General features: G+C 51.0%; 4 protein-coding genes and 1 pseudogene across 4 annotated transcripts; 3 read left to right on the top strand and 2 right to left on the bottom strand.

Annotated features, from left to right (window-relative positions):
• The first annotated feature begins 10,444 nt into the window (after positions 1–10,444).
• On the top strand, positions 10,445–11,224 carry LOC132335628 (feather beta keratin-like). Its single transcript, XM_059862436.1, has 2 exons — positions 10,445–10,481; positions 10,676–11,224. Exon 2 carries the CDS (start codon positions 10,696–10,698, stop codon positions 11,053–11,055), a length of 360 nt encoding a protein of 119 aa, XP_059718419.1. The 5' UTR covers positions 10,445–10,481; positions 10,676–10,695; the 3' UTR covers positions 11,056–11,224.
• A 2,166-nt stretch (positions 11,225–13,390) lies between these two features.
• LOC132335697 (feather beta keratin-like) lies at positions 13,391–14,238 on the top strand (annotated as a pseudogene).
• Positions 14,239–16,243: 2,005 nt separating this feature from the next.
• LOC132335772 (feather beta keratin-like) lies at positions 16,244–17,476 on the bottom strand. The gene is made up of 2 exons (XM_059862681.1): positions 17,259–17,476; positions 16,244–17,068 (listed from the first exon to the last, which is right to left on the bottom strand). The coding sequence occupies exons 1-2, from the start codon at positions 17,374–17,376 to the stop codon at positions 16,710–16,712; spliced, it is 477 nt and encodes a 158-aa protein (XP_059718664.1). The 5' UTR covers positions 17,377–17,476; the 3' UTR covers positions 16,244–16,709.
• A 2,062-nt stretch (positions 17,477–19,538) lies between these two features.
• On the top strand, positions 19,539–20,061 carry LOC132335838 (feather beta keratin-like). Its single transcript, XM_059862799.1, has one exon. The coding sequence runs from the start codon at positions 19,557–19,559 to the stop codon at positions 19,890–19,892; it is 336 nt and encodes a 111-aa protein (XP_059718782.1). The 5' UTR covers positions 19,539–19,556; the 3' UTR covers positions 19,893–20,061.
• A 2,754-nt stretch (positions 20,062–22,815) lies between these two features.
• On the bottom strand, positions 22,816–23,172 carry LOC132335910 (feather beta keratin-like). The gene has a single exon (XM_059862920.1). The coding sequence runs from the start codon at positions 23,149–23,151 to the stop codon at positions 22,816–22,818; it is 336 nt and encodes a 111-aa protein (XP_059718903.1). The 5' UTR covers positions 23,152–23,172.
• Between the last annotated feature and the right edge of the window lie 663 nt (positions 23,173–23,835).

The following is a 23,835-nucleotide window of genomic DNA, read 5'->3' on the forward strand; positions in this document are numbered from 1 at the left end:
CTGGAGGGAGGTAGGCCAGGCCTGGGCCGAAGGGTGGAGGAGCATTGCACTGCGAGGGTTTCGGGCAGCCATCCCCCATTCCCCCCCGGAGGAAGAGAGAGAGCGAGCAGCCTGTGCTTGTGATAGCGCAGCTGGAGTGAAGGAGAAAGGGGGGTGCCCAGCAGAACAGCCAGCCGTGGGAGTTCATGAACCAAACCGGCAGAGCCTGGGACTTTTAACCCTTCTTGGGACGATGGAAACCTTGCAAATGCTGATTCCTCCTGGAGTTGGTGAGATTGAGAGAAGTTGAGAAGAATTCTAGGTGGGAGGAGATGATGGAGTGGCTTTTGGCTGGTCTTTTCTTGGATAGCTATGGACAGAACCCTTGAGTTCCTGTGGCACAGAGACTGCATCTAGGGGGAGGCAAGGGCTCAGAGCCAGGAGAGTGTGGTGATGTGAAGGTGTGTGAACAGAGACGAAGGGTGGAGGAGGGTGGTGGTGGTGCCCTCCGTCGTCGAAGAAGAAGAAGAGGAAGATGTTCTCTGTTCAAGAGACCCCTCAGCCCCAGGGGGTGAAACATGGGGGGGACAGGTGTCCCAAAAGGAGAGGGACTGTACTCTTTTTAGAACTGGACAAAGCATCCTTAGAGGGAAAAACCTTAGAAGCAGCTCTGGTCCATGTGCAGTGGTGAGAGCACTGGACATGGAAGGAAGAGGTCACGATGGCAAAATGTTCTCCGGGCGGTGCCACACGTGACACGGAAACACAAGAAGTTTCGACTGTTTCCTGGGGAAGTCTGTGGTGCAAGAGGGACTCCTCTCTTCTCGAGGAATTGAGAATTGATTATCTGAAGGGTGGTAACGGAATTAGGAAATTTGGTGGGGGGAGGAGGAGGAAATTTGGAAGGTTTTCATCCTGTGTTCTGTGTGTATTTTCCCTGTAGTTTTATGTTAATAAAGTTTTTTTCCCTCCAATCGTAAGTTGGAGCCTGCTCTGCTCTGTCTCTGATCACGTCTCACAGTAGATACCAGGAAAAGAGGTTTTCTCATGGAAGCACTGGCATTTCGCCAGGCTGAGACCATGACAGGGATGGAAGGCAGTGGATGGTGCAACACCTTCTCCTTGGCACAGCTGCAAAGACCAGACCAGCCTATCAGAACTGTGAGAAATTGGGGGTAATTTAGTTTAAATAAGAAGGCACCCAAAAACTACAGCACACAAGGGCCGTGGGGTGACCACAGTGATGACACCCCACCTCTCCAAAGCTTGGATCACATATTCAGACCTCCCTAAGATGAATCAACAACAGAAAAAGATGACCTCTGAGTACTCACAATTAAAAAATACTGCCATGGATGGACAGGGCCTCAGGAGCTACATTTGGAATTGCACAATTCCACAAAGACACGCACCCAACTTGTCAGGGAAGGACCAAGGAGCTCACTGATTGTCCATTAGTAATTGTAGGTTATTTGTTTACAAGAACACAATGTGAACAATGACAGGTTATGAGTTAGAAAACTTATGGACTGAATGTGGAATATGCTAATTGCTGTCAGAGACAACTTGGGAAAAAAAGGATCAAGCCCAGTTTGTTGGTTCATTATTGGATTTCTTAATGAGGTCAAGGAATACAGTTTAGATGGCAGAGGACACTGTCATGGGAATTTTAGAAATCCAAATGGACCATAACACTGGAACATGTTCAGCCTGAACAGCCTCTCATTTTAAATGTCCTCTCTCTTGATCCCATGCAAGACAAAAGGCCATCAGTTCTCTTTCATCTATCACAAAAGGCTTGCAGGCATTGGGATCTCGCCAAGCTACTGCAGAGTGACCGCCCCAGGACATCAGCAGCTCCCTCAGCATTCCTGGGTGACACACAATGACTGATGGACATGCAGTGTCATGGAACAGTGTCCCAGCCTTCACAAGACATCCACAAAACAAAGCACACGAGTGCCACTAAATCACATCACTGATGATATCACAGATCTTCAGGGCTTTGGTTGTTCATTGACCCCTCCCTGACGCACGTGGAAAAATCAAACCTGACCAAATACTAAATTATTAAAGCTGCCGCCAAGGTCAGATGGACACAGCATCAAGATCAGGACATGGAATTGCAGAATGGTATGAAGGAAAACATTCCCCACCTCATGACTCACCAGGCTGGGACAAGCAAGAGCTGTTGCCTGCTAAATGCCCCTAGGCCATGGGACAGAGCTGTCCCACCCCTCCAGGACCAGCATAAAAGCCAACCCAGAGCCTCTCTCCCTCTCACACTTCTCCTGACAACTTCTCAGCCTACAGACAACCAGGTGAGTCTCAATCCCCTGACCCTCCTGCTCCTGCACCCCTGGCCCCTCTCTGCCCACATGCTCAGCCCCAGCCTCAAAAGTCCTGACACCTTCCTACAGATCCACAACACCCTCCACACTCCCTCACCCTCCCATATCACTGATCGCAACCCCCAAACCTCCATGACACTTTCTCATCCCCCTCTCTCTTCCAGGCACCCTCCACACCACACCCATGCCCTTCAACCATCTCCGCCATCCCTGCGGACCCACCCCGCTGGCCAACAGCTTCAACGAGCCCTGTGCCCTGCAATGCCAGGATTCCCACGTCATCATCGACCCTTCCCCTGTGCTGGTCACCCTGCCAGGACCCATCATGACCTCCTTCCCCCAGAACACCGCCATCGGATCCACCTCCTCGGCTGCCGTGGGCACTGAGCTCAGTGTGCAGGGACAGCCCATCTCTGGTGGATTTGGTCACTTTGGCTACCGCCATGGCTATGGGCATAGATTTGGTTATGACTGTGGATTCGGCTACAGGCAGGGCTATGGCTACAGCCTGGGCTATGGCTATGGCAGAAGGGGCTATGGTTTCAACTTCTAAGAGACCTCGGCACCACTCCTGACACCACCAGCACTGAGCTATGGTAACAGCTCCTACAAGCAAAGCACCTCAGCTGCACTGCGTCCTTCTTCCACCTCACACCAGATCCCATCTTCTCCTTTCTCCTCTCAAATCATTCTTGGCATCAATAAAATTTTCCTGCATCAAAGCCTGATACGCCTCCTGTTCTTCTGTAATTCCAGTGGTCTCACAGCCTTACCAAGCACATTCCATGCCTCAACAGGCCTTTGGGCTATGTGCAATAACACCTTCCCTCACAAATATCTCAAAACAACTAAGAAAAACATCTGTCTTAGGAAGCACACAAGACGACACCTTCAAGATCATGACACAAACCCATCATCAGATAGACCAAAGCCCTGGTCACATCCATGCCCTCCTGGATTGTCAATGAAATTGTATTCTCTCTGCCATCTGTATGGCAGTTGTCTTCTGTTAAGCTGGCACTTTTCCTTATCTCTTCCACAGCCACTCCTCCCTCTGGGGAGACATCTGCTGATAACGGGCTATTGAATGTCACTGCATGACTGATAAGAACTTCAGCATCCCATTGGAAGATGCTCTGCCCAGAGGGAGGAGCCAATCATTCTACCAAGATATAATCTTGAGATTCTGGAACACCAGCACCGCTTTTCTCAACTATATTTTCCCAGAGGAACAGCTCCTCTATTCCAGTGGGTCTTCAGAGGAAGGCTACACCTTTCTAGAGGGTCCCTGCTCCAACACAACCACACATGACACTCCAGGAGGGCTGCAGCCACAATTCCGATTGGGCCACTCCCAACACCCTGACCCACAGCGTGTTAGGTTGTGTTCTGATTCTGACAGTGTTGTTTTAGTTTACTGCATTGTTTATTTTATCTTTTTGTATTCTTCCCTAGTAAAGAACTGGTATTCCTGCACCCATATTTTCACATAAGAGCCGCTGAATTTAAACTTTATCGCAATTTGCAGGGAGGGGGTTTCCATTTTCCAATTCAGGGGAGGCTCCTGGCCTTCCTGAGCAAACACCTGTCTTTCAAAACCAAGACACATGCTCTCCTGGGTACAGCTCTGGTCAAGTCACTCTGTGTCAGCACACACTTTTAAACTCTCTACCCCTCCAGGACTCTTGAACCTCTCCATTAATAAGAGAACCAAAATCTGCCACATGGGCATGAAATCTGGAGTGCAAGTGCTTCAACTTCCAGGATCAAGCAAGACCAACATGAGCAGGATTCCCAGCACCATGGATAGTTCTGTACTGCATCTATAAGAACCAACAGTCCAACACCTTTTCCAGTCTGTGACTGACCACCATCAAAATGAGGAATTCTTGCCTTCTTTGCAAATGTAATTCAAAGTGTTTTCCCTTTACCCATGCCCTCTTGCCCAGCACGGGAGCACTGCTGAGAACAGCCAGGTTCCCTCCACTTCATTCTCCGCCATCAGGGATTTCTGCACACTGATGACACCCCCCTGTCCACCCTCAAGCCCCGGGAGTCCCAGCTCTCTCATTTTCTCTTCCTGGAATGATCCACCAGGCCATGTGGAATCTTGGTGGTTCTGAACTGGTCACTATTCACTAACTCACTAAGTTGACTTCATTTTCACACTGGGGAGACTCGAATTGCACACAACACATCACATGGGACCTCACCAGTGCTCAGAAGACACCAAGAGTCTCCTCATCACATCATCTCCCTGCCTCGTCACAACAATTCTCCCCAGTCCTGACGTGAGACAGATTTTACCTTTTCCCACAAAGATACAGGGACACCTTCTGCTGCCCCATTCCTTCTAAACCAGAACCACTCTGAAAGGCGTTTTCAGAGAGACAAACAATTGTTCCAAGAGGCACCCAGATATTTCTTCCAACCTGGCATGAGTCCTAACATGAAAAAAGGCACTCGGAAGAGGCCCTTGCTGAAGTCCAGCAGATGTCCAGAACCCAGCAAGTTTTCAGTGTTGGCCAAGGAGTCAGCACTGGGGGACTTGCTGCCATCTGGACTTGGGGACCTAACCACAAGCCACTGGCCCCAACCCTTCATCCCTTTCTTAGTCCACTCTGCTGGGCACTGACACCTCCTGGACATGCCTGGGTTGTTGAGGACCATGCAATGCTTGTCTCCAGCAACCATGGTCAACTCCCGAATCCTCCTTCTGACAATCACAAGGGGCGTCAGCCCTTGGCACTCAGCCCAATGGAAGACACAAAATATGAAAACCTCTGTGGCTAGACTATCACCCAAGCACGCACTGTGCACGTGCAAATTGAAAGGTGAGGTCTGAGGTCAACCTTTGCCAACTGGACAAATGTGTGGAGGGATTGTCGTGGTTTGAGGGGAAATGGTTTTTTTGGGATGGTGTGGTCACGCCAATAGGTGTCCAGATTTTAATATTGGCACCTGGTTTGTCCACTGAGGGCATGGATACGCCTCTGAGAACACAGGGTGTTAAAAGCTGTGAACTCCCACTGGAAATTCCTTTTGAGTTCCGGTCCTGGACAAGAGGAGACCTCCCCTGTCCAGCTCCAAGCTGGGCAGGGGGGAGGGGAGCCATGCGGCCAGAGGGAGGTAGGCCAGGCCTGGGCCGAAGGGTGGAGGAGAATTGCACTGCGAGGGTTTCGGGCAGCCATCCCCCATTCCCCCCCGGAGGAAGAGAGAGAGAGAGCAGCCTGTGCCTGTCATAGCGCAGCTGGAGTGAAGAAGGGGGGGTGCCCAGCAGAACAGCCAGCCGTGGGAGTTCATGAACCAAACCGGCAGAGCCTGGGACTTTTAACCCTTCTTGGGACGATGGAAACCTTGCAAATGCTGATTCCTCCTGGAGTTGGTGAGATTGAGAGAAGTTGAGAAGAATTCTAGGTGGGAGGAGATGATGGAGTGGCTTTTGGCTGGACTTTTCTTGGATAGCTATGGACAGAACCCTTGAGTTCCTGTGGCACAGAGACTGCATCTAGGGGGAGGCAAGGGCTCAGAGCCAGGAGAGTGTGGTGATGTGAAGGTGTGTGAACAGAGACGAAGGGTGGAGGAGGGTGGTGGTGGTGCCCTCCGTCTTCAAAGAAGAAGAAGAGGAAGATGATCTCTGTTCAAGAGACCCCTCAGCCCCAGGGGGTGAAACATGGGGGGGACAGGTGTCCCAAAAGGAGAGGGACTGTACTCTTTTTAGAACTGGACAAAGCATCCTTAGAGGGAAAAACCTTAGAAGCAGCTCTGGTCCATGTGCAGTGGTGAGAGCACTGGACATGGAAGGAAGAGGTCACGATGGCAAAATGTTCTCCGGGCGGTGCCACACGTGACACGGAAACACAAGAAGTTTCGACTGTTTCCTGGGGAAGTCTGTGGTGCAAGAGGGACTCCTCTCTTCTCGAGGAATTGAGAATTGATTATCCGAAGGGTGGTAACGGAATTAGGAAATTTGGTGGGGGGAGGAGGAGGAAATTTGGAAGGTTTTCATCCTGTGTTCTGTGTGTATTTTCCCTGTAGTTTTATGTTAATAAAGTTTTTTTCCCTCCAATCGTAAGTTGGAGCCTGCTCTGCTCTGTCTCTGATCACGTCTCACAGTAGATACCAGGAAAAGAGGTTTTCTCATGGAAGCACTGGCATTTCGCCAGGCTGAGACCATGACAGGGATGGAAGGCAGTGGATGGTGCAACACTTTCTCCTTGGCACAGCTGCAAAGCCCAGACCAGCCTATCAGAACTCTGAGAAATTGGGGGCAATTTGATTTAAATAAGAAGGCACCCAAAAACCACAGCACACTAGGGCCGTGGGGTGACCACAGTGATGACACCCCACCTCTCCAAAGCTTGGGTCACATATTCAGACCTCCCTAAGATGAATCAACAACAGAAAAAGATGACCTCTGAGTACTCACAATTAAAAAATACTGCCATGGATGGACAGGGCCTCAGGAGCTACATTTGGAATTGCACAATTCCACAAAGACACGCACCCAACTTGTCAGGGAAGGACCAAGGAGCTCACTGATTGTCCATTAGTAATTGTTGGTTATTTGTTTACAGGAACACAATGTGAACAATGACAGGTTATGAGTTAGAAAACTTGTGGATTGAATGTGGAATATGCTAATTGCTGTCAGAGACAGCCTGAGAGCAAACGGGATCAAGCCCGGTTTGTTGGTTCATTACTGCATTTCTTAATGAGGTCAAGGAATACAGTTTAGATGGCAGAGGACATTGTCATGTGAATTGGAGAAATCCAAATGGACCATAACACTGGAACATGTACAGCTTGAACAGCCTCTCATTTTAAATGTCCTCTCTCTTGATCCCATGCAAGACAAAAGGCCATCAGTTCTCTTTCATCTATCACAAAAGGCTTGCAGGCATTGGGATCTCGCCAAGCTACTGCAGAGTGACCGCCCCAGGATATCAGCAGCTCCCTCAGAATTCCTGGATGACACACAATGACTGATGGATATGAAGTGTCATGGAACAGAGTCCCAGTCTCCACAAGACACCCACAAAACAAAGCACACGTGTGCAACAAAATGACGTCACTGATGATATCACAGATCTTCAGGGCTTTGGTTGTTCATTGGCCACTCCATGACACACGTGGAACAATCAAATCTGCCCAAATAAAAAATTATTAAAGCTGCCGCCAAGGTCAGATGGACACAGCATCAAGATCAGGACATGGAATTGCAGAATGGTATGAAGGAAAACATTCCCCACCTCATGACTCACCACGCTGGGCCAAGCAAGAGCTGTTGCCTGCAAAATGCCCCTGGGCCATGGGACAGATCTGTCCCACCCCTCCAGAACCAGCATAAAAGCCGACCCAGAGCCTCTCTCCCTCACACACTTCTCCTGACAACTTCTGCTCCTGCTCTCAACCAGGTGAGTCTCAATCCCCTGACCCTCCTGCTCCTGCACCCCTGGGCCCTCTCTGCCCACATGCTCAGCCCCAGCCTCAAAAGCCCTCACACCTCCCCACAGCCACACAACAGCCTCCACACTCCCTCAGCCTCCCATACCACCCATCACAACCCCCAAACCTCCATGATGCTTTCTCATCCCCCTCTCTCTTCCAGGCACCCTCCACACCACACCCATGCCCTTCAACAGCCTCTTCCATCCCTGTGGACCCACCCCACTGGCCAACAGCTGCAACGAGCCCTGTGCCCTGCAATGCCAGGATTCCCACGTCATCATCAACCCTTCCCCTGTGCTGGTCACCCTGCCAGGACCCATCATGAGCTCCTTCCCCCAGAACACCGCCGTCGGATCCACCTCCTCCGCTGCTCTGGGCACTGAACTCAATGCCCAGGGACAGCCCATCTCTGGTGGCTTTGGTGGCTTTGGCTACCGCCATGGCTATGGCCATGGATTTGGTTATGACTGTGGATTCGGCTACAGGCAGGGCTATGGCCACAGGCCGAACTATGGCTATGGCCGAAGGGGCTATGGCTACAACTTCTAAGAGACCTCGGCACCACTCCTGACACCACCAGCACTGGGATCTGCAACAGCTCCTGCAAGCAAAGCACCTCAGCTGTCCTTGTCTTACAGGCGCCTCACACCAGATCCCATCTTCTCCTTTCTCCTCTCTCTTCATTCTCGGCCTCAATAAAATTTTCATGCATCAAAGCCTGATACGCCTCCTGTTCTTCTGTAATTCCAGTGGTCTCACAGCCTTACCAATCACATTCCATCCACCAAGCCATGTGGAATCTTGGTGGTTCTGAACTGGTCACTATTCACTAACTCACTAAGTTGACTTCATTTTCACACTGGGGAGACTCTTGAATTGCACACAACACATCACATGGGACCTCACCAGTGCTCAGAAGACACCAAGAGTCTCCTCATCACATCATCTCCCTGCCTCATCACAGCAATTCTCCCTAGTCCTGATCTGGAGACAGGCGATACCTTTTCCCACAAAGATACAGGGACAATTCCTGCCCCATTCCTTCTAAACCAGAACCACTCTAAAAGTGGTTTTCAGGATTGAAAACAATTGCTCCAAGTGACACCCAGATATTTCTTCCAAAATGGCATGAGTCCTCACATGAAAAAAGGCACTTGGAAGAGGCCCTTGCTGAAGTCCAGCAGATTTCCAGCATCCAGCAAATTTTCAGTGTTGGCCCAGGGGTCAGCACTGGGGAACTTGATGCCATCTGGATTTCTGACACTGACTACAGGCCACTGGCCCCACTCCTTCACACCTTTCTTAGTCAGCTGGCCCCAGCCCTTGGCACTCAGCCCAAGAAAAGACTCAAAATATCAAAACCTCTGAGGCTAGACTATCACCCAAGCACCCTAGACCTGAGCAAGTGCAATTTGAAAGGTGACGTCTGAGGTCAGCCTTTCACAACTGGGATAAATGTGTGTAGATATGGAAGGCAATGGATGGTGCAACACCTCCTCTTTGGCACAGCTGCAAAGCCCAGACCAGCCTAACAGAACTGGGAGAATTTGGGGGTAGTTTAATTTAAATAAGAAGGTACCCAACAACCACAGCACACGAGGGCTGTGGGGTGACCACAGTGATGACACCCCACCTCTCTAATGCTTGGGTCTCATCTTCAGCCCTCTCTGACATGAACCAACAACAGAAAAATTTGACCTCTGAGTACTCACAATTAAAAGATACTGCCCCGGATGGACAGGGCCTCAGGAGCTGCATTTGGAATTGCACAATTCCACAAAGACACGCACACACCTTGTCAGGGAAGGACCAAGGAGCTCACTGATTGTCCATTAGTAATTGTTGGTAATTTGCTTACAGGAACACAGTGTTAACAATGACAGGTTATGAGTTCGGAAGCTTGTGGCCTGAATGTGGAATAAGCTAAATGATGTCAGAGGCAGCCTGGGAAAAGCGGGATCAAGCCCGGTTTGTTGGTTCATTACTGCATTTCTTAATGAGGTCAAGGAATACAGTTTAGATGGCAGAGGACATTGTCATGTGAATTGGAGAAATCCAAATGGACCATAACACTGGAACATGTTCAGCCTGAACAGCCTCTCATTTTAAATGTCCTCTCTCTTGATCCCATGCAAGACAAAAGGCCATCAGTTCTCTTTCATCTATCACAAAAGGCTTGCAGGCATTGGGATCTTGCCAAGCTACTGCAGAGTGACCGCCCCAGGATATCAGCAGCTCCCTCAGCATTCCTGGGTGACACACAATGACTGATGGACATGCAGTGTCATGGAACAGAGCCCCAGCCTTCACAAGACACCCACAAAACACAGCACACGAGTGCCACAAAATGACGTCACTGATGATATCACAGATCTTCAGGGCTTTGGTTGTTCATTCTCCCCTCCCTGACACACGTGGAACAATCAAATCTGCACAAATACCAAATTATTAAAGTTGCTGCCAAGGTCAGATGGACACGCCATCAAGATCAGGACATGGAATTGCAGAATGGTATGAAGGAAAACATTCCCCACCTCATGACTCACCAGGCTGGGACAAGCAAGAGCTGTTGCCTTCTAAATGCCCCTAGGCCATGGGACAGAGCTGTCCCACCCCTCCAGAACCAGCATAAAAGCCGACCCAACACCTCTCTCCCTCACACACTTCTCCTGACAACTTCTCAGCCTACAGACAACCAAGGTGAGTCTCAATCCCCTGACCCTCCTGCTCCTGCACCCCTGGCCCCTCTCTGCCCACATGCGCAGCCCCAGCCTCAAAAGCCCTCACACCTTCCTACAGATCCACAACACTCTCCACACTCCCTCACCCTCCCAGACCACTCATCACAACCCCCAAACCTCCATGACACTTTCTCATCCCCCTCTCTCTTCCAGGCACCCTCCACACCACACCCATGCCCTTCAACAGCCTCTGCCATCCCTGCGGACCCACCCCGCCGGCCAACAGCTGCAACGAGCCCTGTGCCCTGCAATGCCAGGATTCCCACGTCATCATCGACCCTTCCCCTGTGCTGGTCACCCTGCCAGGACCCATCATGAGCTCCTTCCCCCAGAACACCGCCGTCGGATCCACCTCCTCGGCTGCCGTGGGCACTGAGCTCAATGCCCAGGGACAGCCCATCTCTGGTGGCTTTGGTCACTTTGGTGGCTTTGGCTACCACAATGGCTATGGCCGTCGATTTGGCAATGGCTGTGGATTCGGCTACGGGCAGGGCTATGGCTATGGCAGAAGGGGCTATGGCTACAACTTCTAAGAGACCTCGGCACCACTCCTGACACCACCAGCACTGAGCTCTGGCAACAGCTCCTACAAGCAAAGCACCTCAGCTGGTCCTTGTCCTACTTGCACCCCACACCGGATCCCATTTTCTCTTTTCTCCTATCTCTTCATTCTTGGCATCAATAAAGTTTTCCTGCATCAAAGCCTGATATGCCTCCTGTTCTTCTGTAATTCCAGTTTCTCACAGCCTTACCAAGCACATTCCATGCCTCAACAGGCCTTTGGTCTATGTGCAATAACACCTTCCCTCACAAATATCTCAAAACAACTAATAAAATCATCGGGCGTAGAAAGCACAGGAGGGGACACATTCAAGATCATGACACAAACCCATCATCTGATAGACTACAGCCTAGGAGGCATCCTGAATTGTCCCAGCTCTCTCAGTTCCTCATCCCAGAAGGATCCACCAAGCCCTGTGGAATCTTGGTGGTTCTGAACTGGTCACTATTCACTAACTCACTAAGTTGACTTCGTTTTCACACTGGGCACACTGGAATTACACACAACATATCACATGTCATCTCACCAGTGCTCAGAAGACACCAAGAGTCTCCTCATCACATCATCTCCCTGCCTCATAACAACAATTCTCCCCACTCTTGATCTGGAGACAGGGGCTGCCTTTTCCCACAAAGATACAGGGACAATTCCTGCCCCATTCCTTCTAAACCAGAACCACTTTGAAAGGTGTTTTCAGAGACACAAACAATTGTTCCAAGTAACACCCAGATATTTCTTCCAACCTGGCATGAGTCTGCACATGAAAAAAGGCACTCGGAAGAGGCCCTTGCTGAAGTTCAGCAGATGTCCAGAACCCAGCAAGTTTTCAGTGTTGGCCCAGGGGTCAGCACTGGCGGACTTGCAGCCATCTGGACTTGGGGACACTGACCACAAGCCACTGACCCCAGACCTTCATCCCTTTCTTAGTCCACTGCCCAGGCACAGGCACCATCTGGACATGCCTGGGTTGTTGAGGATCATGCCATGCTTGTCTCCAGCAACCATGGTCAACTCCCGAATCCTCCTTCTGACAATCAAAAGTGGCGTCAGCCCTTGGCACTCAGCCCAAGAGAAGACTCAAAATATCAAAACCTCTGAGGCTAGACTATCACCCAAGCACTCACTGAGCACGTGCAAATTGAAAGGTTACATCCGAGGTCAGCCTTTGTCAACTGGGATAAATGTGAGGAGGGATGGAAGGCAATGGATGGTGCAACACCTCCTCCTTGGCACAGCTGCAAAGCCCAGACCAGCCTAACAGAACTGTGAGAATTTGGGGGTGATTTAATTCAAATAAGAATGCACCCAAAAACCACAGCACACGAGGGCCGTGGGGTGACCACAGTGATGACACCCCACCTCTCCAAAGCTTGGGTCACATATTCAGCCCTCCCTGACATGAACCAACAACAGAAAAATATGACCTCTGAGTACTCCCAATTAAAAGATAGTGCCACAGATGGACAGGGCCTCAGGAGCTGCATTTGGAATTGTACAATTCCACAAAGACACGCACCCACCTAGTCAGGGAAGGACCAAGGAGTTCACTGATTGTTCATTAGTAATTCTTGGTAATTTGCTTACAGGAACACAATGTGAACAATGACAAGTTATGAGTTAGGAAACTTGTGGCCTGAATGTGGAATAAGCTAATTGCTGTCAGAGACAGCCTGAGTGCAAACGGGATCAAGCCCGGTTTGTTGGTTCATTACTGCATTTCTTAATGAGGTCAAGGAATACAGTTTAGATGGCAGAGGACATTGTCATGTGAATTGGAGAAATCCAAATGGACCATAACACTGGAACATGTACAGCTTGAACAGCCTCTCATTTTAAATGTCCTCTCTCTTGATCCCATGCAAGACAAAAGGCCATCAGTTCTCTTTCATCTATCACAAAAGGCTTGCAGGCATTGGGATCTTGCCAAGCTACTGCAGAGTGACCGCCCCAGGATATCAGCAGCTCCCTCAGCATTCCTGGGTGACACACAATGATTGATGGATATGCAGTGTCATGGAACAGAGTCCCAGCCTTCACAAGATACCCACAAAACACAGCACACGAGTGCCACAAAATGACATCACTGATGACATCACAGATCTTCAGGCTTTGGTTGTTCATTGACCCCTCCCTGACGCACGTGGAACCATCAAACCTGCACAAATAACAAATTATTAAAGTTGCCGCCAAGGTCAGATGGACACAGCATCAAGATCAGGACATGGAATTGCAGAATGGTATGAAGGAAAACATTCCCCACCTCATGACTCACCAGGCTGGGACAAGCAAGAGCTGTTGCCTTCTAAATGCCCCTAGGCCATGGGACAGAGCTGTCCCACCCCTCCAGGACCAGCATAAAAGCCGACCCAACACCTCTCTCCCTCACACACTTCTCCTGACAACTTCTCAGCCTACAGACAACCAGGTGCGTCTCAATCCCCTGACCCTCCTGCTCCTGCACCCCTGGCCCCTCTCTGCCCACATTCTCAGCCCCAGCCTCAAAAGCCCTCACACCTCCCCACAGACCCACAACACTTTCCACACTCCCTCACCCTCCCATACCACTCATCACAACCCCCAAACCTCCATGATACTTTCCCATTCCCCTCTCTCTTCCAGGCACCCTCCACACCACAACCATGGCCTGCAATAGCCTCTGCCATCCCTGCAGACCGACCCCGCTGGCCAACAGCTGCAACGAGCCCTGTGCCCTGCAATGCCAGGATTCCCACGTCATCATCAACCCTTCCCCTGTGCTGGTCACCCTGCCAGGACCCATCATGACCTCCTTCCCCCAGAACACCGCCGTCGGATCCACCTCCTCCGCTGCCGTGGGCACTGAGCTCAGTGTGCAGGGACAGCCCATCTCTGGTGGCTTTGGTGACTTTGGTTATGGCTTTGGCTATGGCCGTGGTTTTGGCTATGGGCTCGAAGGCCTGGGCTGCTATGGCAAAAGGGGTGCATACGTCTGCTAATGGCCCTCAGCACCACTCCTGACATCAGCCAAATGCTCTGGGCTCTGGCATCAGCTCCTGCAAGGCAACTACCTTGGCTGATTGTTGCCTTGGCTGAAATGCCCTACTTGCTTTTTACACTGGATTCCTTTTAGTTCTTTCTCCTCTCTTCGTTTTTTTCCCTCAATAAAGTTTACCTGCATCAAAATCTGAGATTCTTCCTCATCTTTTTGAATTCCAATGGCTTCATATACTCACATAGTAAAATGCCAGATAGCCGATTCGTGTGTATGGAACAGAAGCAGAACACCTCTCTGAGGTATGATGTCTCCACCAGCAATAACCAAGACAGGCACTGGAAGGAGCGCACCAGGACACACCTTCCAGAATGTAGCCCAAACCTAGGACCCACTGCCCCAAATGTTTTGACACATCCATGCTCTCCTGCTCATGGCTCTAGTTGAGTTTCACTGTGCCAGGACACACTTTAAATACTCTCTTCCCATCAGGACTCTCGAACACACCCAGCAAATAGGAGGAACAACAACATCCACTTGAGCATGAACTCTGGAATACAAGTGCTTTATTTCCCTCTCCTCAAGGAAAGTCTGCAAGGACAGCATTTCCAGGACCATGGCCAGCTCAGTTTTGGTTCTCCCCGCAGATACTACACCAGCTCCACTCCGAGACCACTCTCACATTCAAAAATTCTTGCCTTCTTTCTCCAAGGAATTAATCTGTTTCCCCTTCTTCCCTTCCCCCCTTTCCTTTTCCTGTGTGCACTGTTGAAAACAGCTGGGCTCCCTCAACTTCATTCCCTGCCATCAGGGATCTGCCTTTCTCCTGGGAATCCCAGCTCTCTCTGCCCTCTACGAATGATTCCCCCACTCTTTCAGTCAGTATCTTGGTCGCCCTGATCTGGTCTTGTTTCACTAAGCCCTTGTGCTTCTTTCCCTGGACAGCCCAGAACTGCCCACACCACCCCACACAGGTCCCCACCAGTGCTCTAAAGACAGGAAAGGCCACCTCTCCCAATTTCAGGGCAAGAGTTGCCTGAAATCTATCTTGGATACTGGTGATGCCTTTTCCAGGAAGGAAAGAATTGAGATTTTGCAGTCCCTTTGTTCTCCTCCAACACCACAGGCTCCTGCTCTGCAAAGCTCCTTTCCAGCCTCTCAGCCCAAAGCATGACCTGGGGCCCATTGCCATTCCTGCCCAGATGCAGAACTTCACATTTTCCTCTCCTGAACTTCAGGAGATGCCTTTAACCCTCAGTCTCCAGTTCCCTCTGACTGATGGCACAACCAAGTGGTGCCTCAGCCACTCCAGCATCTGCCAGCTTGCTGAGGGGACAACAGTCCCACGGCCCATGCCATTGCTGAGGAGGTTGGACAGGGTTGGCCTCATGGATACAATTGTTGACCTACTTCCCTTGAGATGTGCTTTGATTTGAATTTTGGGCCACTGATCCCCAGCCTTTGGGCCCACAGCCACTCTCAGGCCATTTACTGCCCTCTGAGGCAGCCTGGATTTGCTTGGTTGCTCTGGGAGCATGGAAGGGGAAGGAGCCTCAATGGCTTCACAAAAGGGCTGTGCCCAACAGCAGCCACAGCTCTCTCCTCATGCCCAGGCCGAGTCACTGGCACAGAGCACACACAGAGCTCAGCCAAGCACCATTTCCCCAAGGGAAATCCTCCAACAGAACTGTCCTCACCCCTCAGCACTTGCCACAACTCAAGACCCCAAAGGCCAGGCTCACCCCTCCTGTGCCGCCTCTCCCCTGTGCACAGCTGCCACCAACATATATGGAGTTAGTTCTGATGGAAAAGCCTCTTGACATCAAGCACAACTGTTAAAGAAGGGCTACAAAATAGGCCACTAAGTTTTTGTTGCAGGAGAGCTAAATTTTAAATACAAATTCTAACCATTCCCTCAGCTACCAAGGCCACCATTAACCACTGTCCCCAAGTGACGCATCTCCAGGGATATTAAATCCCTCCAGGGATGATGATTCCACAGTTTCACTGTGCAGTCTGTGACACCAATGACAAACCTCTCCATGAAGGAAGATTCCTTAATAGCCAACCTAAATTTCTCCTGAAGACAATTGGGCTACGGATTCCTGCTCTCCTGTGGTGCAGCACAAGGGAAACAGGTTTCACATCCAGTTTATTATGAGTCCATTCAGAAAACAGACATCTGAAATTGTGATGCAAGAAAAATTTTATTGAGACAAAATAGTGAAAAAGCAGGAGCAGCTAGTGGAAGGGATTTGGACTGAGGTGCAATAAGGGTGACCAACAGCCAAGGTCCTTTGCTAGCAGTAAATTTGGCCAGAGCATCAAGGACTTCCTGCCCCACAGTGGCAGCAGCCCACCAGAGGGGCCCAATGGTCTCTGACCTGGAAGAAGGGGTTTGCAACAGAGTGGACAGAGCCAAAGGGGAGAGCAGAGAGCAGGGAGCAGGGACAGAAGAGCAGGAGGCAGATGGGCCATGTTTGCAGGCAGCCCAGACTGACCCCTTGGCTGCTGCCTTGCTTGCTGCCCTGAGAGCAGGAGCTGGAAATGCTGAGCCTGATTGAGAGCCTTGGCTCAGAAAGATGTCCTCAATGCCTGAGATGAGTTCCAGGGAGTGGGTGGTTGGTGTCAGGAGTGGTGCTGAGGTTGGCATCTTAGCAGATGGAGCCATAGCCCCTTCTGCCATAGCAGCCCAGGCCTCCCAGCCCATAGCCAAATCCACGGCCATAGCCAAGGCCGTAGCCAAAGCCACCAAAGCCACCAGAGATGGGCTGTCCCTGCACACTGAGCTCAGTGCCCACGGCAGCCGAGGAGGTGGATCCAACAGCGGTGTTCTGGGGGAAGGAGGTCATGATGGGTCCTGGCAGGGTGACCAGCACAGGGGAAGGGTCAATGATGACGCGGGAATCCTGGCATTGCAGGGCACAGGGCTCGTTGCAGCTGTTGGCCAGCGGGGTGGGTCCGCAGGGACGGCAGAGGCTGTTGCAGGCCATGGGTGTGGTGTGGAGGGTGCCTGGAAGAGAGAGGGGTGAGGCAGGGCAGGGGTGTGGGGGTGTGAGGGGAAGTGATGCAGGAGGGTGAGGGAGTGTGGAGGCTGTTGTGGGGCTGTGGGGAGGTGTGAGGGCTGCTGAGGCTGGGGCAGAGCGTGCTGGAAGAAAAGGGCCGGGCGTGCAGGAGCAAGAGGATCCGGGCTTGCAACTCACCTGGTAGTCTGCACAGGAGAAGGTGGGAGGAGAAGTGTGTGAGGGAGAGAGGCTCTGGTCTGGCTTTTATGCTGGTTGTGGAGGGGCGGGACAGCCTTGTCCCATGGCCTTGGGGCATTTTGCAGGCAGGAACTCTTGGCCGGCCCAGCCTGGTGAGTCATGAGTTGGGGAGTGTTTTCTTTCCTGCAACTCTGCAATTCCATGTTCTTTCCCTTGAGGCTGTGTCCATCTGACCTTGGCATAACCTCTTAGTTGAGAGTATTAATTACCAACATCTTGTTGATAGCAATTGTCAGGACATGTAGAGGACTCAGCAAAATCTTTGGAAAACAGGGGATTTAACTAGGTCATGCCATGGCATATTGACAACGTCTCCCATTTGCACCTCATCTCCTGCCTGAAATTCCAGGTCCCTAGTTTCATCTCATTTTAAGGGTGCTCAAGTTCCATCATTGTCTCGGTCTCCCTGAGTTGCTCTTGGTCAACCACATCCATGTCCATGTTCCACTGTGTAGTTCCAGCAGTGATGGGTGAAAGGATGGACACTGCCCTCAATTTGCTTTTATTTCTTTTCCTAATCCTCTCTTGGGAACTGCTGGAGTTTTTTGCAGCAAAGGGTACTTGGCCAAAGGGTTGATTAATCAATGGATGAGGAACTGTTCTCCTCACGTCTTGTTCTCCTTATCCTTCACGATTTTCCCTTTCCATGTGTCAGGTAGAACCCAGCACTGTGACCACACAGGGTGACCTTATTGGACCCAGATGAGACGAGTGTTATGAATGAACCAACCAAGACTTAGGGCATCATGGAATTCTCCCTAAACAACAGGATTTGTTTCCCATCCACAACAGGAAAGTTCTGGTATATAAAAACACCTGCAGAGATGGCAACATGGTGGGGATGGAAACAATGGGATGAAAGGAGCAGCACTCCTGCAAAGCCCAGACCAGCCTGACAGAGCTGTGATGGTTTGGGGCCCACCCTCACAATGCACCCCCAAACCACAGAACATGAGTGCCCTGGGGTGACTTCACTGATGAGGTGGCTTTGGTCACGTCTTCATTTTGCCCTGACAAGGCCATCAACACCAGTATTTAACCTCTAATACTTGCATTTAAATATTGCCATCAAAGTCAGATGGATAAGACCTCAAGAAAATGGCTTGGAATCAAAGAATTCCAAATAGGAATGCCAGCACCATGACTTAGGAGGGAGGAGGAGTTCACTGATCATACATTAATAACAATTAGCTGTTACTAACAGGAACAAAATATTAAGACTTGGAGGTTTTAAATTATGAAACCTTGTGGCTTGAATGCGGAATAAGAGAATTGACATCACAGAGCAGCCTGGGCAAACACAGGCTTGTTGTTTGTTTATTGGATTCATGAATGAGGTCAAGGAATATGCTTCAAATGACAGTGTATGCTGGTGTGTAGATTGCAGAAATCCAAATGGACCTGACAAATGGAACAAGTTCAGCCTGAACAGCTTCTGCTTTGCCGGATCCTCTCCCTTGATCCCATTCAAGAACACAAGGCCAGGAGCCTTCTTTCATTTATTAGGAAGTGCTCAAAGGCACCAGAATCCTGCCAAGTTATTGCAGAGTGACCTACCCAGGACAGCAGCAGCTCCCTCAGCATTCCTGGGTGCAAGACAATGACTGATGGAAACCCAGTGGCACACAATAGGAACCCAGTCTTCACAAGGCACCTACAAAGCAAAGCACATGAGTACCACAAAATGACATCACTGATGACATTGTAAATCTCCAGGGCTGTGCTTGTTTATTCAACCCTCCCTGACACACATGGAACAGTCAAATCGTCCCAAACACCAACTCTCAGCCTATAGCTGTCTCCAAGGTCAGAGGGACACAGACTCAAGAACAGGACATGGAATTGCAGAATTGCATCAAGGAAAACACTCCCCACCTCATGACTCACCAGGCTGGGCCAGCCAAGAGCTCCTGCCTAAAAAATGCCCCAAGGCCAAGGGACAAGGCTGTCCCGCCCCTCCACAACCAGCATAAAAGCCAGACCAGAGCTTCTCTCCCTCACACACTTCTCCTCCCACCTTCTCCTGCTGACAACCAGGTGAGTCTCAATCCCCTGACCCTCCTGCCTCTGCCACCCTCCTCCCTCTCTTTCAGAACTTGGCCCCAGCCTCAGCAGCCCTCACACCTCCCCACAGCCCCACAACAGCCTCCACATTCACTCTCTTCCAGGCCCCTTGCACCTCCACACCCCTGCCCTGCCTCAACCCCTTCTCTTCCAGGCACCCTCCACACAACACCCATGGCCTGCTACAACCGCTGCAGTCCCTGCGGACCCACCCCGCTGGCCAACAGCTGCAACGAGCCCTGTGCCCTGCAATGCCAGGATTCCCGCGTCATCATTGACCCTTCCCCTGTGCTGGTCACCCTGCCAGGACCCATCATGACCTCCTTCCCCCAGAACACCGCCGTCGGATCCACCTCCTCCGCTGCCGTGGGCACTGAGCTCAGTGTGCAGGGACAGCCCATCTCTGGTGGCTTTGGTGGCTTTGGCTACGGCCTTGGCTATGGCCGTGGATTTGGCTATGGGCTGGGAGGCCTGGGCTGCTATGGCAGAAGGGGAGGCTACAACTGCTAAGGACCTTCGGCACCATCCTGGCACCACCAGCTCTGGGCTCTGGCAGCAGCTCCTGCAAGCAAAGCAAATCAGCTGATGGTCACAGTACTCTCACCTCTCAACAGATTATTTCCACTTCTTTCTCCTGCCTCTTTGTTCTTTCACATCAATAAAGTTTTCCTGCTTTAAATCTGGCATGCCTCTTTATTTTTTTGTATTCCAATGGTCTCACATCCATCCCACCACATTCTAGAGCTGAACAAGCCAGTGGGAGTATGTGGAACAGGGCAACAACACTTTTGCTAACATATATCTCAAAACAACTAATAACAAACTAGTTATAGAAATAACTGGTAGGCCTAGGAAGCACAGGAAGGGACATCTTACAGAACTGTCACACACCCTGCAAACTGCTACAACAAAGTCTTTGACACATCAATTTTCTCCTCGGTACAAAAATCGAAAAGTCACTCCATGCCAGTACACACTTGACAAACTCTTTCTGGCCAGGACTCCTGAAGCTTTCCAGCAAAGAGAGAAACAGCATCAACCTCTTGGGCAGGAGCTCTGGAGTGCAAGTGCTTCAACTGCCCTGCTTAAGCAAGACCAACAGCAGCACATTCCAGCACCATGGACAGGTCAGATTTGTATCTCCAAGGATCAAGATTCCACCACCTCTTCCACTCTACCGCCTCTTCCACTCTGTGGCCACCCTCACAATGAAAGATTCTTGTCTTCTTTGCCCATGAAGTTTCATCTCGTTTCACTTTTGCCCTTGCTGTCTTGCCCTGCACGTGTGCACAGCTGAGAACAGCCGTGCTCCTTTGCCTTCATCCACCACCGTCAGGGATTTGCACACACTGATGGACCACCCTGTTCATCTTTGTTCCCTGGGAGTCTCAGCTCTCTCAGCTTTCCACTAGGAAAGTTCCTCCAGTCCGTTCAGAACATTGCTGTCCCTGAAATGGTTTAGATTCTTTAAATGTATTTCATTTTCACACTTTAGAACATTGCTGGGCCTGAAATGGTTTAGATTCATTTAACTGATTTCATTTTCACACTGGGGAGCCCAGGACTGTTCATAACACCTCACGTGAGATGTCAGCAGCTTTCAGGAGACAGCAAGAGTCACCTCCCCCTACCTCATCACAACCCTTTTCCCACTTCTTCTCTCAAACCTTGGGGTCCCTTTTCCCACCCAGGGCCCCCCTTTCCCCACCCACAGACCCCCTGGTCTATTTCTTCTCAATCACAAGCACAAAGGCTTTTTCAGAGAAGAAAACCATTGTTCCAAGTGACTCTGAGACATTTCCTACCTGGGATGACTCCTACCAACAAACAGCCCTTGGCACCTGCCCTTGCTGAGCCCCAGCAGATGTCCAGGACCACTCAGGTTTTCAGTGTTGGCCAAGAGGATCCAACTCCTGGGCTACATCACTGTGGATTTGCTGCCATCTGGATGTTGGGACACTGACCAAAAGCCTCTGGGCCCAGCCCTTCAGAGCCTTCTCAGGCCACAACTCTGGCACTGACACAACCTGGATGTGCCTGGGGTATTGTCAAGGATTATGCAATGCTCTCCTCCAACAACCCAGGGCAACTGTCCAGTCCTCTTTCTGACAACCAGACATTGCCCAGTGGAGTGACCCCAGTCCTTAGCCCAAGAAACGACCCAAAAGACCCTGGATATCAAAACTGTAAAAGCAAGAGGGGCACCAAGACACACACAAAGCACAACCAAGTGGAAAAATATGGTTCAATGTCAGCCATTGCCAGCTGGCGAAAAAGCATGGAGGGAGGGTTTGTGATTGAAGGTACAACTCCTCCTACTTGGCAGAGCTACAAGGTGCAAACCAGACTGACAGGGCTACCAGAGAGTGGGGGCAACTCCTCCCCACACATCCACAAGCCACAGAACAGAAGTACCACGGGGTGACCTCAGTGATTACACCCCATCTCTCCAAGGCTTTGGTCACGTCTCAAACCCACCCTGAAATGAGCCATAAATAACAGAGTATGTTTTCTAAAACTTGCATTTAAAAGCTGCTGCCAAGGTCAGATGGACACAACCCCAAGAGGACATGACACTGTGGATGTGGGGAAAGGCAAGGAATCCAGTCTCCAGCTCATGACTTGCCAGGTAAGGCTCTCCATGAGAAGGAAGAAAAAGACCTGCTCAAGCAGAGCTGTAGATGAGCCTTGAATATGAGGCGCTGGAACAAAAAGTGAGCGCAGAGACCATGAGGGGTTTGTGTCAGAGGCAGGCAAAGACCTGCACTAGAGCATCCAGGCCTGATCTCAAGCAAGTGAGGGGTTTGCATGGTACAATGGAAGACCAAAGTGTGCTGGGGGTAGGGGAACTGCAGCAATATATCCTAAGACAGGCCTTGGTGCACTTTTTCATCCATGCCAATTGCCTGAACAAACGTGCTTACACTGAGTGAGACTGGAAGAGTACTGGGAGAAGGAAGAAAGAGCCATGTGAGGTTGTGATGCAAGAAAACTTTATTGCGGAAAAGGAGTAAAAACTCAGAAGAAGCCAGTACAAGGGAGCTGGACTGGGTTGTGACCAGGGTGATGATCAGCAGAGTATATTTGCTTGGAGGTTTGGCCAGAGCATCAAGGCCTTCCTGCCCTTCACTGGGAGCTGCCCACTAGAGGTGCCCAATGGACTCTGGCTTGGGAGAAGGGGGTTGCAGAAGAGAGCACTGGACAGAGCAGAAAAGGGAGTGGGAGAAAAGCAGGAGGCAGACGGGCCAAGTTTAAATGCTGGCCCCTTGGCTGCTGCCTTCCTTGGTGCCCTGAGAGCAAGTGGCGCCTTAAGGCATCACAGGAGCTGGAATTGCAGAGGCTATTTGAGAGCCTTGGTGCAGAGAGGAGTCCTCAATGCCTGAGATGAGTTCCAGGGAGGGGTGGTTGGTGTCAGGGGTGGTGCTGAGGGTTCTTAGCAGATGTAGCCGCCCCTTCTGCCATAGCAGCCCAGGCCTCCCAGCCCGTAGCCAAATCCACGGCCATAGCCAAGGCCATACCCAAAGCCACCAAAGCCACCAGAGATGGGCTGTCCCTGCACACTGAGCTCAGTGCCCACGGCAGCCGAGGAGGTGGATCCGACGGCGGTGTTCTGGGGGAAGGAGGTCATGATGGATCCTGGCAGGGTGACCAGCACAGGGGAAGGGTCGATGATGACGCGGGAATCCTGGCATTGCAGGGCACAGGGCTCGTTGCAGCTGTTGGCCAGCGGGGTGGGTCCGCAGGGACGGCAGAGGCTGTTGCAGGCCATGGTTGTGGTGTGGAGGGTGCCTGGAAGAGAGAAGGGGGTGAGGCAGGGCAGGGATGTGGGGGTGCAAGGTGCAGTAATGCAGGAGGGTGAGGGAGTGTGGAGGCTGTTGTTTGTCTGTGGGGAGTTGTGAGGGCTGCTGGGGCTGAGAGGGGCCAGGGGTGCAGGAGCAGGAGGGTCAGGGGCTTGAGGCTCACCTGGTTTTCAGCAGGAGCAGAAGAAGTCAGGAGAAGTGTGTGAGGGAGAGAGGCTCTGGTCTGGCTTTTATGCTGGTCCTGGAGGGGTGGGACAGCCTTGTCCGAAGGCCTTGGGGCATTTTTTAGGTGGCATCTCTTGCCTCAACCCACCTGCCATGAGGTCATGAGGTGGGTAGTATTTTCGTTTGCGATGTTCTGCAATTCCGTGTCCTGCTCTTGAGTCTGTGTCTGTCTGATCTTGGCGGTAGTTTTCATGGGTTGGTATTTGGCAGGATTTCACTCTCAGATGTGTGTCAGGGAGGAATGAATAAACAACCAGAGCCCTGGAGATTTGCAATGTCATCAGTGAGGTCACTTTGTGCCCCTTGGGTGTTGTGGTTTGTGGGTACCTTGTAAAGACGGGGACTCTGTTTTGTGCTGCTGCATATCCATCAGTCACTGTGTTGCACCCAGGAATGCTGAGGAAGCTGCTGCTGTCCTGGGGAGGTCA

The sequence above is a fragment of the Haemorhous mexicanus genome, chromosome 1 (assembly GCF_027477595.1).
Source record: "Haemorhous mexicanus isolate bHaeMex1 chromosome 1, bHaeMex1.pri, whole genome shotgun sequence".
In the NCBI taxonomy this organism is placed as follows: domain Eukaryota; kingdom Metazoa; phylum Chordata; class Aves; order Passeriformes; family Fringillidae; genus Haemorhous; species Haemorhous mexicanus.

Excerpts from the sequence above, each read along its gene's own strand:
- LOC132335628 (XM_059862436.1), top strand. The coding sequence starts at position 10,696 with ATGCCCTTCAACAGCCTCTGCCATCCCTGCGGACCCACCCCGCCGGCC.
- LOC132335772 (XM_059862681.1), bottom strand. The coding sequence starts at position 17,376 with ATGCCCCAAGGCCATGGGACAAGGCTGTCCCGCCCCTCCACAACCAGC. Across the intron at positions 17,069-17,258 it reads TCTCCTGTGCAGACTACCAG|GCACCCTCCACACCACACCC; the intron begins GTGAGTTGCAAG and ends TCTCTCTTCCAG.
- LOC132335838 (XM_059862799.1), top strand. The coding sequence starts at position 19,557 with ATGGCCTGCTACAACCGCTGCAGTCCCTGCGGACCCACCCCGCTGGCC.
- LOC132335910 (XM_059862920.1), bottom strand. The coding sequence starts at position 23,151 with ATGGCCTGCAACAGCCTCTGCCGTCCCTGCGGACCCACCCCGCTGGCC.